General features: G+C 40.2%; 3 protein-coding genes across 12 annotated transcripts in view; 1 reads left to right on the top strand and 2 right to left on the bottom strand.

Annotated features, from left to right (window-relative positions):
• The first annotated feature begins 11 nt into the window (after positions 1 to 11).
• On the top strand, positions 12 to 1,754 carry trappc2l (trafficking protein particle complex subunit 2L). Its single transcript, XM_071489060.1, has 5 exons — positions 12 to 158; positions 407 to 579; positions 863 to 950; positions 1,422 to 1,501; positions 1,587 to 1,754. Exons 1-5 carry the CDS (start codon positions 126 to 128, stop codon positions 1,630 to 1,632), a joined length of 420 nt encoding a protein of 139 aa, XP_071345161.1. The 5' UTR covers positions 12 to 125; the 3' UTR covers positions 1,633 to 1,754.
• Positions 1,755 to 1,789: 35 nt separating this feature from the next.
• pabpn1l (PABPN1 like, cytoplasmic) lies at positions 1,790 to 5,199 on the bottom strand. Of its 2 annotated transcripts, none has more exons than XM_071489059.1 (6): positions 4,881 to 5,199; positions 3,985 to 4,114; positions 3,387 to 3,454; positions 3,182 to 3,288; positions 2,978 to 3,065; positions 1,790 to 2,497 (listed from the first exon to the last, which is right to left on the bottom strand). In XM_071489059.1, the coding sequence occupies exons 1-6, from the start codon at positions 4,950 to 4,952 to the stop codon at positions 2,168 to 2,170; spliced, it is 795 nt and encodes a 264-aa protein (XP_071345160.1). In that variant the 5' UTR covers positions 4,953 to 5,199; the 3' UTR covers positions 1,790 to 2,167. The 2 variants fall into 2 exon arrangements, with proteins under 2 accessions (XP_071345160.1, XP_071345159.1); XM_071489058.1 differs by having other exon boundaries at positions 2,119 to 2,497; positions 3,182 to 3,284; positions 4,881 to 5,087.
• A 2,488-nt stretch (positions 5,200 to 7,687) lies between these two features.
• Positions 7,688 to 13,852, bottom strand: part of cbfa2t3 (CBFA2/RUNX1 partner transcriptional co-repressor 3) — a 45,435-nt gene continuing 39,270 nt past the window's right edge. For all 9 annotated transcript variants that reach the window (XM_071488724.1, XM_071488725.1, XM_071488722.1 and 6 more), the window contains one exon: positions 7,688 to 13,675. In XM_071488724.1, the coding sequence (XP_071344825.1) occupies positions 13,307 to 13,675 (369 nt within the window). In that variant the 3' untranslated portion in view covers positions 7,688 to 13,306. The remainder of the gene's footprint in view (positions 13,676 to 13,852) is intronic.

Genomic DNA, 13,852 nt, shown 5'->3' with positions numbered 1-13,852 from the left:
ATACTTTTTATAATATATGAAAATCAGGTACTCGAATCTAAAAAACAAAAGTATAATTGTCCAACAGCCCGTGAATGCAGCGCGTCACATGACAGCGTCTGACAGCTCCGAGGAGGAACACTAACATGGCGGTGTGCATCGCAGCGATCGCAAAAGAGGTAATGATTGTTGTTGTAAATGTGCCAGGTTTTACACACATCCTGTTTTTTTTTCAACGTGTTAAGTATTTATCCTGTTCCTACGGTCGTCTCTGAACACATCTTTGCGCTCTCCTTGTATTCCAGAGGGTCCAGCAGGCTGACCTGCACCAACAGAGCTAATAACATTAGCATTATTAGAAGAGCTGTTGTTAAAATTTGCTGCACTTAAGATGATTTGATGTTGTGTCTATTACGTCCTGTCCCAGAACTACCCGCTGTATATTCGCAGTGTGCCCACTCAGAATGAGCTGAAGTTTCATTACACAGTCCACACCTCTCTGGATGTGGTGGAGGAGAAGATCTCAGCAGTGGGAAAATCCTTGGGAGACCAGAGAGAGCTGTACCTGGGCCTGCTCTATCCCACTGAAGACTACAAAGTGTATCCTTTGTTATTGTTGGCACGTTGTTGGGGAACCCACAATACACGTACTTGACATATCTGTGAATTAGATCTTTTCTTTTTACTGTGGTTAAACTTTAATCTCAATCTTTTTAACAAGATTGTAAACACGCATTTATTACATCTGAGGAACAGTAATAAATATACACACCTGTATCTTTTCAAAAACTAAATTACATTGAATTTAGATTCAATTTCTAATGTTAGTTTTTATTTTATGAACTTATGAATAGAAAAAAAAAATCCTTGACTGGTAAAATAGATATGGGTATGTCACAAACTCCAAGGTGAAATTTGTCATCGTTGTGGACTCATCAAATACATCTTTGCGGGACAATGAAATAAGAAGTGTAAGTTGAGTCAATTGAGCACCTAAAACACATTTTAATCAAAAAAAAAGTAATGTTTGGCACTCATCTGCAAACTTGGTTCTATTTGTGTCAGGATGTTTATCTGGTTATACAGTATATTATGTGCATGTGCCGTATTGAACTTATTTATATTACTTATTAACCAACAGATGAGGAATATCTCATTGATACATTATCATCATTGGATTTTTTGCATGGACTTTTCTACATTTTTCAGACCTTATCTGGGCAAATTGGTTAACATTTAATAGACAGTATTAAGGAATTCTGGATTTAGGATGCATATGTACACACACACACAAATTTTGACCACAGTACAGTTCATGGTATGTTTTTTCTCACTGTAGTAAATTGACAAAACTGAGTTTAAAGTACTCGTGAGAACATTTGTCTCATCACTGGAACACAGTTGTACTAATTCCGTATCTAACTTGTTTTATTCTTTTCCAGATGTTCAGAAAGTTGCACAACTCTTTTACTGATGTAATGTGTAACCCCTTTCACAACCCAGGGGACCCCATTCAGTCCAAGTGAGTTTAGTCTTTCTGAAATCAGTTTTAAAGATTCTTATTGTCTTTTTAAGCAATGTTTAACTGTGGACTGATTGTTCTCCAGGGCCTTCGATGGAATCGTTTCAGGAATGATGGTGCAAACTAGCTGACGTCTGTTCCACTCCCTTCTGCTGGGCCTCCACTGTACATAATACGCCTAATATTTTTTGTTTACGTGTTGCCTTGATTATGAAGATGCATCACTGAAATAAAACTTACTTGATGATGCACATCACTGCGTCTGTATCATTTTACCACAAGTGTGGCTCCAGATCATTGTTTTATTTATTCACTTACATAACAAAAGAACTTAAGTTATACATAGGTAGGATTTATACATTACATTGCAGGCAGTGACACAAAACATTCGCATCGGTTTGTAAAAACACTAAGAGATGCAACTGCATAACAATTTGAGGATTGTCCCATGCATTCACAGCGACATAAGCTTATAATGTAACACCGCTGACCCCAGTCTTCATTCTTCATGTCTTACCTAATGGAAGAACTGACGCAGGGGTGCAACTTAAAGTCATCTCTGCTGTCCATTCTGTACCTGTCACATTATACCGGTAATGCCTGGAAACATTTTGTTAAAATTATCGCTTCTTTTCACCCACTTGGGATGTTATGCTGTGGGTAGTGCTAGCGCTGTTGGGGGTAGTGCTGTCCACTTGACCCTGCCCCCAACTCCTCGGATGGTGGTGTGATGAGAAGAAGACATGGGTAACGTTTAGGCATCTGCTCATGGTAGTCCATGTGTCCCCATTGTCTCTTCCCCACTGAGGGCCCTCCATAGTAAGGGTGAGGTGTTTGATGTTGTGGCCTGGTTGACTGGTACCGGAACCTCCCTCGTGAGCTGTTATGATATCTGGGGGGGCGGTAACCTCTGCCTCTTCCTCTGGAGTGGCCTCCTCTGTGTCCTCCTCTGTCTGTGGTGCTGATGCCTGGCATGTTGGTCCTCTTAGGCATGACCTGTAGGCCGAAGGATGCATTTGTTACTGTGCCATTTAGGATGACTAATTTTTAAAGAAAAGCCATGTTTGCAATTCAACAGCAATAGAATAAAAACCAGGACATCTTCATGCACAGAAAGACAAATGCAATTCATCTGCACCTAAGAGAGCAAACTAAAATGGTTTGCTCTAAACTGACCATTACTAAAAGTGGAAATGAAGTTAAATTATATGACTCTTGTTTGTTTCTTCCACCAAACAGTGATTTAGGTTACCTGCAGTTCACAGGACCAAATGGTTCTTCTCAATCAACTGGAGGGATAATGTTGAATCATGATATGAGGACGTGTAACACTGCACGCTGTATATGGGCATCATTTGAACATATCTATACCTGCCTATCTCCATCCAGGGTGCTGTGAATCACTGAGATCCAGTTGACAGTTGTGACTAGCTAACTAGTTTTCGGGTTTTTCACATGAGGTGTGATGCTCCTCACCTTAAGGACTCTTCCTCTGAACAAGGTCTCATGCAAACCAATGGCGCTCTGCACAGAGTCTCGATCAGAGAACTCAATGTAAGCAAAGCTGTGAGAAAAGGGGGAAGAAAAGAAACCAACACAACAAATTAACTTAAAAACTGCTATTCTACCATCAGTGTCAGGTTACAAAAAGTATAAACCTTATGCACAAGTTGAACCCACCCCTTGGGATGGCCGGAAAACCGGTCACACAGGATGGTAACTCGGTTGACAGGCCCACAGCCGTTGAAATGGATCTCCAACTCATCTGCAGTAGCTCCATAGTCTACCTAGGATTTGTTCAACAGTGTGTCACATCAGAGGTGTGAAAGAATAAGCTCAGTATGACCCAAAAAAAAAAAAAAAAAAAAAGATATACAAGTCTTACATTTCCTACATAGACTGATCTGTTGTCGGCGTCTATCCTCTCCTCAGGAGTCATATTGTAGAAGGGTCCTGTGAGGCAAACAAAACTGTATAAGCTGCTTTTGCACATACAATATATAGAATTCACTGTCTACACAGGGGTCACTTCGGGGGGAAATGAATACAGCAATTACTTTCAGTGTTTCCATTTCTTACATCATCTTTGACAATACATAATCTCCACGCCGATTGTATTTATTGTTCTGAAGATGAACCAAAAGAGAGGGAGGGAAGGATGAAAGAGATGGGGAGACGCACAGAGGCAGAAAATAGCCACAGGCAGCAAGAAGGACCCTTCTGCTTCTCTGGGGCTCACTGCTTCGTCTCATTGGGCAGTGATGAGGCCCATGTGAACACTGTTATGACCACAGTGAAGTGCCCCAGGTGTTAGCCAGATGGTGAAGGATGCGGTTACCTCACCTGCCTGGAGGCTGCGATGCTACACACCTGTCTAAAAATACGCCACTGAGGCTTCCCTAATGCATAATCAGTGTTTAGCTGAACAGCAGTGTGACACGATAACAAACGATGAGGTGGATAAGACCTAAGGGCTGTCTCACCAGGCCGAGGGCTGCTGGTCAGTAGCTGCATCTCGGATGCGTCGCACCTCTCCTCCTCCTCCTCCTTCAGTCTTTCTGTCTCTTCTTCCATCTCCAGCTCCTGAACTCTGGCCTTGATGGCCGCCAGCTCCTGAGGCACAAGAATGGAAACCAGCACTTTAAGCCATTGGTGGACCACACTGAAGTAATACACTCACTCAGTAAAGCTACTGTATATTGATTGTGATTTGTGACTACATACAATCTGTGATTTGTGACTATTGTAGTAGAGTGATCTTGATTTTTCTGGTCTATTACATTGGAAAAAATGTCAGATTTGATTGTTATCTGAATGAAAGAGCTGATGGCCTGTTTGGCCAGCATAGTTGGCCACATACTGTTAAGATTGTTTATGTAAATATGTAGCCTACTAATAGCCCCCACAGAAGTTCAAATAGAGTTATTTATTATTCTATAATCTGTCATATTGTCCAACCATATGCAAGGGTCATTCAGTTTCACATGGGGGTGATGGAGATTTATGGGCAATGTAAGTGAAATAGGGTTTTACCATCTGTTATTTCAGTGCTTAAACCACACAATAAAAATGTAAAAAGCCCACACTGGGAATTCAGTATTTCACGCTGGAAATGCGGACATGCACAGTGCACCTGATGGGCTCCAATGCCCGAACAAGTCACTCAGCATGTCGGACAGGATGTGGTTCACTGGTGTCGCCCTTTGCCCAATACGTGTCTCCGTGATATAACGATGCCACACAGCCAGTGGCTTGTGTCGGCGATTGTTTGTCCAACGTGACAATCCTCAATCGACTCGTCTTTCCGACGTGCGTGCACACGAACAGACAAAACGCCGCAGCAGCCTTTCAGATTCTCCACCGACAGAGTGACACTCACCGGGTCCTCGGTGAAATGCTCCCCGATGGACTCGCCCTCCAGGTAGCCGTACTCCAGATGATTTTCCGCCATGCTCACTGCTCAAACATGGCATCTGCAAAGACGACTGCGGCTTGCCGGAACACCGCCGCGAAATATCACCTCTCACAGGAAGGCGGCGGTTTGATGGTCCAAGGACGCGACACCTGACGGCATATGAGGGAAGCTAATAGATATCACCTGTGAGCGGGACCCATGGCGAGCTGGGCTGATTGACAGCGGAGCGCATGTGAGAGAGGCTGGAGGAGGGCGTCTCTCTCTCTCGCTCTCTCTCTCTCTCCCAGTGCCGCATCTACGGCACTAGGGTCCCTGGCTGCCCCCCTTTCTGCCCCCTAGTACCCCCACCTCACCTCACCTACACCATTGAGCTATTCAAATGCAACTGAATGGCCTAGCAATAATAATATGAATAATAATAATAATAAATGTTAACACACATTCCTTGACTGTAAATGTTCTAGTTCTTCAAAATAGGACTGAAATTAGGCTATTTGATAAGTTTGGTATCATTTTTCACAAAAATCACTGTTTTTTTTTTTTGTTTTTTTTTTATCTTAAAGTTTAGTTTAATCAGAATCAGAATAAGTTTTATTGCCAAGTATGTTTCCACATACAAGGAATTTAAGCTTAGTTAAGTTAAAACCACTCACTACTAACTACTAATGAATGCTACAAGATCGGTTTTTCAGAGTTTGCATATTCCAGGTATGGCATCTGAAGGGCTGGATGAGGGGTGAACATTTTCACTTGTCATTGTAGGTGTTGCTAACAAAATCTGAATCAGAATCACAATCAGTTTTATGCCAAGTATGTTTCCACATACAAGGAATTTGTGTTGGTGTTTGGTGCAAAACAGTAACATAAATAAACATAGTCGTAAAATTAAAGTTAAAATTAAAAGTTAAAAATTCAAATTAAATTAAAATGAAATATTTACAACAAAGATGTGGGATATTTACAATAATAATAAAAATAAAGATGAGGTTAATGGTGGCTCTGCTCTATTCAAGTGTCCCTGTTAGTCAGGGTTTGGATTACAGGGGGGAATGGGAGGGTCTGACCACCCTGATTAAGAAACACATCCTTCTTATATGTAATTGAATATACATATATTTATATATACATATATTTATGTATGTATATCCTATACATAAATATATTGTAAATATCACAATATATTTCCCACATTCATGCCTGGAAGAATCTTGTGATTATTTCTTTACCTTGTCGTTAGCTGAAAGTCTCTCTGCCTGCTTCACTGTGGCTTGTGACCTCAAGTCTCTGCTCCCCTGTGTTGTGGATACACTGAAGCTAAATGTAAGCAGCAGCTTATTTAATACACTTTACTTTCTTACCTCCTGAGTTTCTGAATTAGACTGAGGCAGGTAGGTTATGTTAGCTAGCTGATAGTGCAGCCTTTCATTCACAATGTTGGCTTGGCATTTAATGCTACTTTATACTTCCACTCCACTGCATTTCAGAGGGAAATATTGTACTTTCTTCTCCACTACATTTATTTGACAGCTTCAGGTAAACAAACAACATACTGTAAGTCTTGTAACACCTTATTTCACTGAAGCGTGCGCTTGCACTGTACTGAGTAAAAAAATTTTAAAAAAAGTTGACCCCCTTGATTTACCATTGTATAATTTGTATAACTCTGCTGTTAGCCATTACAGCATGATAGACAACTGTCATCATTCCTGCACGGTTCTCCACTGTGAAAAATTACATCAACATCTGTCAAATAATCACTGAGAAACTTTATATTTATCTATTTGTCTATTTATAGTAGGCTTGTGTGAAGCTATCTCTTTTTAATTGTTTTCAACCCTAATGCACCAACCAGGACTAGCACTCCTAACTGTGTTGTATTTTGCACAGCACAATGACAATAAAATCTTTCTGTCTCTATTTCTATTCTACAAAAGCCTAATCCAGTCTTGATAATCATATTCAAGACACATGTAGGAAAAAGTATTGCAGGTTTTGAACCCACCCAAGTCCATTTGCACCTAAGTAACTTGAGGGGTGGAAGAATCATAGTATCCCATTCTGTCTCACTGTATATCATATATTTAGTTGTTCCATGTCATCATTGAAGCACCGTGATGTTTATAATCACTCAAAACCCATAACAGTTTTATAGCTCCATCATTCTATCAATTCAAAATATTGTAGACATCTTGTGGATTTCCTTCACATTTCATTGATACACATGGTATCAATGGAAATTTTTGGATTTCCACTAGAATAAAAAATTAAATAAATTTTTTTGGATATAAACAAGGTTTTGCTGCACAGCATGAATTTGTAATGACTGACTCACTGGCAGGTCGTAGGGTTTAGAGCCTGGCCAGAGTGTTCAATAGATAAAATCAGATCAAATTAAAATTTTAATTGGTTGAGTAGCAGATGCGTGGATATCAATATGCTGTATGTTGTTAAGCATCTTTCAATTGGTAAATACCTGTGACAGTAATATGAGGTGAAAGAGGTGGAGTGAAGTGATTATGATTAGTAATGTTTTTGTAAAAGTGTATTGGACCATTGTAATATATTTTGAAAAAGATACTTAATAGTTATAATAGTTTATCAATATGCTATTTAACATATTTCTGTAGAAATGAGGGAACACAATATGATGTCTGAGTTTTAGATAATAACTTTGCGTTAGTAATGATGCAGTAACAATGCATAATTTTCCTTTTCAGGGGGTGTCATCTCAGGATATGCCTGAATTTTAAGAAGAAAAGCAACAAGGGTGATGAATACTTAATTTTATGTTTTAATTACACAGTTACATTGTTCAACACAGACAATAACCTGAATTAGAATGTTTTACAGCTTCACACATCCAACAGAGCGAACAGTTAAAGAGCAGTATTAGCAACAGGGAGGAAAGCATGCAAGAAATAAATACAAATCAGAATTAAATTCTTCTGGCACAGTTTACTTCATCTAAAAACGGCAACAGGACTTTTTGAAGAGGGAAATAAAACAAAAGGAGAAAGATCTTCAAAGCGCCAACTTTTCCTACAGAAACATGTTTTTTCTGTAATAATGTATTGCACAATACAGTATAGAATGCTTCCCTACACATATAAAACCATAAACCTTTTTTTTTCAGTTTATGTAAAGGTAAAAACAAGACCATCCTGAGCCATGGCTTTTGTATGCCACTTTAGCTTTCTACTGTAGCTATTCATCAGTGCCTGTTTCACAGGAAGGACGTGTCACCTTCACACCAGATGAGCCTTGAAACATCATTGGTAGAGTTACTGGTTCGGGTAGGGAGAGACAAATGCCAACCTGCTAATATTGTCTTTTCTAAACATGCGTTTTGCCCATATCATGTACATAGTTAAACTAATAAAAAAAAGTGGTTGATGTAAAGTGTTTGGAGACCCTTGGATGGTATTAACAACAGCAGAGCCCTTATGCGTTTGCCATCTATAATATCTTCACAGAGAAAAGTATATGACACCTCGGCACAAATCTCATTTGTTTCATGACCTAATGAAGCTTACACCCAGCTGAAGAGAATATGGATTTGTTCTCCTCTTCAGCTCTGATTTCTGTAGGACTGCAGAACTTCATGTCCCACACATTAGTGGGACATGGAGTTCTCTGATGCTGGAATATAAGACAAAAACCTTAACCAAAGTGAAGTCTGAAGAAGAAAAGTTGTAGCTTTTGGTTGTATTTTGGTCATTTAGAAGTGGTCTGTTGGGTTTGGCTTTGTTTAGTTGAGTATCTGAGGGCTTGCTCGCAGACAAGGAGGCACGTGCAAAGCACTTAAGAGCTGAATGGAACTGCCATTAAAATGTTGTTTAGATGTGGATATTATGCACAAACATGGTATTTTACTGCACAAAGCTGTTGCTACATATTGTGAATCGATCTTCCACTATAGTCTGTCTGCGATGTTTCATTAAAGCTCTGAAGGTTTCAAGTAGTTTGTACAGAGACACAAAGAAAAAGGATACTTTTTTTTTTTTTTTTTTTACAAAAACACACACACACACACACACACACACCATAATTCACACAGAAACACACACATCCACCATGCATTCATTTTTATCTCCGCACGGCTTTGTAACTGTAAGAACACGCAATCAGTAGGCTTTCCCCAAGGAGATGCCTCTATTGTTTTTACAGAAGCACTATTCAATATGTAGACAACAAGCGCTTTGATTGCTTGAATAGGAATTCTACACATTTCAAACTCAGCTGGTTCATTGAGCGTGCTCTTCAGTCTTGTGCTCTGAGTGTGTGTATTTCAGACACTTTGGTTAACTGCTGTAGTGGAGGTCTAACCGTATTTCTGGTCTGTCAATACACACTGTGTCAAAGCCTATATGGCAAAGCAGGAGTACTTTGGTCTGTGCTTTTATTGGTTTTGGACAACAAATGGCATGTCATGGTTGATTCTGTGTGTCAGTTTGGTAATATGCAGGTTGTTACAGTAATAATAATGGATTACTAAATTCAAGCAGTATCAGTTTAGATAGCGGGATGTCATCAAAAAGGTGATAAATATTCCTTCACATCACGAGTAATGGCAATTCCTTTCAGCGCTTTTGTTTTGTTGTCATTTTCAGACAGATTCATGTGATCGCTTTAGAATGTGCCTTTCCATGTCTGCTCTCAGCCCAGCTTTTCAAAGTCCAGGTCAACCTCTCCTGGTGGTTAGCTGTATGGTCACAGGAGGTAGCTTGTGTGAGAGGGGGTTGTGAAGAGTGGTCTGTGGTAGTGGTGGAGGAGTTAGACACTGGGGGACGGGAATGACACAAAAACGCTGAGGTCAACACCAGATTATGGTAAGTGTAACACAAATGCATAAATGCTGCAGACAGATGCAGGGGTACCTTGTAGCTTATCCCATTTGAATAATATGTCTTAGATAGTCCAAAAAACACAAATTCACTTCATCCAAGTGTTGATGAATCAAAAGCAGGGTTTTCATTTTTCTGTTCCAATTACTGCAAAAATTAAATTACTTTTTTTTTTTTTTTTTTCTCAAGTTTGGTCCGAGTGTGTATGAGGCCAACCACGCAGGGTTTACAATGATCAATATAAAATTTGTGTGAGCAGCTATAAATTGAGGCCTTGAGACTGTTTAACATACATGTGTTTACAAGAGGTGATCATATTGCCGCATGCCATCATGGGAAGGGCTGAAAAAAAGAATTAATAACATAAATTTAAAGAGGTGATGCATCTCTCTTGGCCTGGACCCAGATCTCAAGCTTATGCTCACATTGCATCTTTACAAATAAGAAATAATCTGTAAAAAAATAAAAAATAAAAAGCAACATTTCAAAGATTGGGTATTAAAATTAGCTTTGGAGTTTACTGTAGCTTAACACTGGCATATCACGTAATCCTACAGTAATGGCTTGTCCTGCACCTTGGGGAAACCACACACACACACACACACACATACACACATACACACACACACAAACACACACTCACACAGACGGGTTGATGAGGACCAAGAGAGAGGGTCACTACAGTGGCACTGGAGCTGCAAGGATGGCAAGAAACAGATGACTTGACATGGTATGTCAAGTTTGACAGTTCCTAAATTTTGTGTGAATGAACTAAATTTGAAACCGAGACACCACATTATTCCCTTTTTTAAAACTATTTACTACACTGGGGCTTTTTTTTAATCAACAGCAGCCTATTGAGTCCCCTGCTGCAGGATGTAAAAGGACCTAGGGTGGATGAAGCACATGACATGAACTGAATTTTGCCCCAATAGTGCTATTTCATACAAATCAATAAAATTGTAGTGAAACATAAACATCTCATTATTTGTCAGAGGTTCTCTTGATGTAATACAATGTGGGTGCTTTTTTATAAAATTGTAAATGAATGCCTAATTAATGTAGAAAAATGATCAGGAAGTCTTTCCTTGACCATCCACCCTTGATTTCTTTTCATCCATTTTCAGCTGCATGCATCGTGGTCTTTTATGGAGCCACTTTGTTACCAACAATCTCCTCCACTCAGGGTCACGTGACACTTTGATTTGAGTGAGAATTGAAAGTGTTTAGCTTGTATGAGAGAAAAAAAAAAAAAGGAATCGATAAATTCAAGAAAGAAATGTACTGTGAGAAAATCATATTCTGGACTTTAAACTTTAAAGGTTTCTGTTATTTGGCAAACACATTTTTGGACCTCTTTAAATACTATGTACATTCACATTAAGTTACCGATGTTACTTTAAATATATTTATATGTATCTATATTATATGACACCCTATGGGCAGTTGCTGAGGTTCCATTCAGTAGCTGAATTCTCTTCATATTGCACCTCCGTCCTCTCACTGTCTTACAATGCGAGCAATACAAAATATTCTACAAGAGGGGTTTCATCTCATTAATATAGATACAAGAAATCAAACAATAAGTACAATGTGGGACTTCCTCTCAGAAAACGAGTGTCCTTGCTCTGACTTCACTGCTCAGCCCAAACTCAAAGGAGGAAAATGAAAGGTAACAGAAACAAAAACAAAGTCCATCTTTTTGGATACACACAAGGGCAGCACATGTGGACATCAGCGACAAGAGACATTATTGAAAAATGAAAAGAGGAACAATATCTACAAGCAGGGTTCGAACCCTTCCCATGTGACTGCTCTGAGGCTCTGTCCAAAGCAGGTTGTGGTTAGGTGCAAACTTGAGTCAAGTAATCGGGGAAGAGCGTAGAAGGGAGGTGTGGGGTGAGGGGAGGTAGAAAGAGAGAGGATAATCAAGTCTACACCACCCTTCGCTAGGCTCTTTCATCTGTTCATCATGCTTTGGAAAAGGAGGGAGTGAATGTAAAGGTTACAGCAATTCCTTGAAATATCTCCTCATTGTAGAGCTTTAAAAAAAAAAAACGATTTAGAAACAATCTTCCCATACATCTCCGTGGTATCCGGTGCTTTCTTGGAAAATGTTTTCAAGCTTTTTTTTTTTTTTGTTGAGGTTTTTGGCAGCTCCATTGCCATGTATGTATCTTCATCTCCTTTGAGGCTGTGTAGCTTTTCCTTTCCTTTCGTTTTTTTTCCCTCTCTGTCCTCTCTGTTACCAGTCACAAAAATCACACTGTGGCAGGGTTTCAATCCGTTTCATTAAGTCTTTCTTATAGGCAAGTTCACAGCATTGTCCATATTCACTAGTCAGGGCCTTCACTGAGGAATTGCTGTAGTTTTGTCGAGACTGCAGGAGGCAGCTGCAGATCAAAGCAGGTCACAGTTTTTTGATTTTTTTATGTTTTTTTTTTGTTTTTTTGTTTTTTTTTGTTGGTGTTATTGTTGTTGTGTTTTATTTTTATGTCTGACTATCTCTGGGTCCCGTTCTGCAGCTTCTCTGCAGCCTGGTCCTCTCAGGGCTGGCTTATCTGCTGAGGAGGTGATGTTGCTTTGCGTTTGGTTATAAGATGAGTGCTTCTCCTTATCGCTTACTTACTCACTTTGGCAGTGTAATACAAAGGTTTGGATCATGTTATTTTTCATCTTTGAATTCATTTGGGTTCACAATGGTGCAGAGAGGTGAGTCCGGTGTAGATTTTCTTGGCTCGCTAGCAAGGTAGTTAGCAGTTTAAAATTAATTTATTTATCATTATTGTTATCATCATCATCATCATCAGCATCACTATTATTCTTTATTTAGAATATTTGGACTTTTCTTTATTTTCCCTTAAAGCCAGAAAGAAACATTTAATAAATACTAAGCTGTGTTTCTGAGGAATTAATCACATCACAGGTTTTTCTCCTTTCATCATCCATTTGAAAAAAAGGTATTATTCTCCTTGCCTGTCTCCATTAGGACACTGCAGAAAAAGTGTCACATCAGTGAACTGTTTGGACTAGTAGTGCACATCTCAGGGCTGGGTGCTCTTCTCTCATTGGTACTTAATTAAAGGGAAATCCTACCCAAGTGCTAATCTGCCTAGTCATCCCCCCTGTTGATGTTGCCTTGCTACAGCCCTTGTCTTGTGTCCTTAAGTGGACACTGTTTACCATGCTTCCATTACATCAAAGCTCATGTTCTCAGCAAACACGTCTGATATGTTTCTGTTACAGAGATAGGAGACACTGCACTTATTCATGCTTTACACTACACTGAACCCCAGGCTGGAATCTTTATATGTGGTTGTGAAAGACACAAAGAAAAAGCAATTTTAAGGGGAGGGTGACAAGTTGAGTCTATCATCAGGTAGTGAGAAGATTTTCAGAAGAGCTTAGGATAAGGGGGGAAATAAGGGTTGGTGAGGTTGGGGAGGAGGAAAGGGAGCAATGTGCGATGAAGATTCCTCAGTTTGGTTTTGTGTGGAGTGTGGGCACTGTCGCATCAGTATGCAGGGAGGGGACAAGGGTCAGACGTCAGCGAGAGGTGGCATCCAGTAGGGCGGGGGTAGCTGGAGTTGTGGAGCGAGAGGCACTGCTGGAACTGCTCTCCTTGGGGCTGGCAGAGACACTTCCACTGCCACTGCCAGCCCCTCCCGCAATACTGCTCTGGCCTGCCAGGGACAGGGGTCCTGGAGGAGTGCTCTCCGAGTGGGTGGGGGGGGCGCTGGAGGAGGAGGGATTGCCTAAAGGGACACTGCTGCCCCCTGGCAGCCCCTGCAGGCCTTGACCACAGACATGGTGGTGCTTCTCCCAGTCTTTGTGTTGGCAGAAGGAGCCGCAGTAGCGAGCCGTGTTGCAGCCGCTGCACGTCTCACTGGCTTTCCTCCCGCAGTTCCAGCAGCTCTGGTGAGACAGTGGGGAGAGAGTGGGTTGATAAAAATAAGTCTCTTTTTTGTCCAAGGATATATCACAGCGCTTTCTCTTTCTAACATAAATAAATGTTGCAACCTAAAATAAGTCAATTACATAATCTAGTTTATTTCTCCGATCTGATCCCTATCCTGTTACTCTTTGCATAGA

The sequence above is a fragment of the Trachinotus anak genome, unplaced genomic scaffold (assembly GCF_046630095.1).
Source record: "Trachinotus anak isolate AG129_WGS33_773 ecotype Australia unplaced genomic scaffold, CSIRO_AGI_Tana_v1 ptg000011l, whole genome shotgun sequence".
NCBI lineage: Eukaryota > Metazoa > Chordata > Actinopteri > Carangiformes > Carangidae > Trachinotus > Trachinotus anak.
Note: the sequence above shows the minus strand (reverse complement) of the source record. Positions and strands in the feature narration are given on the sequence as shown.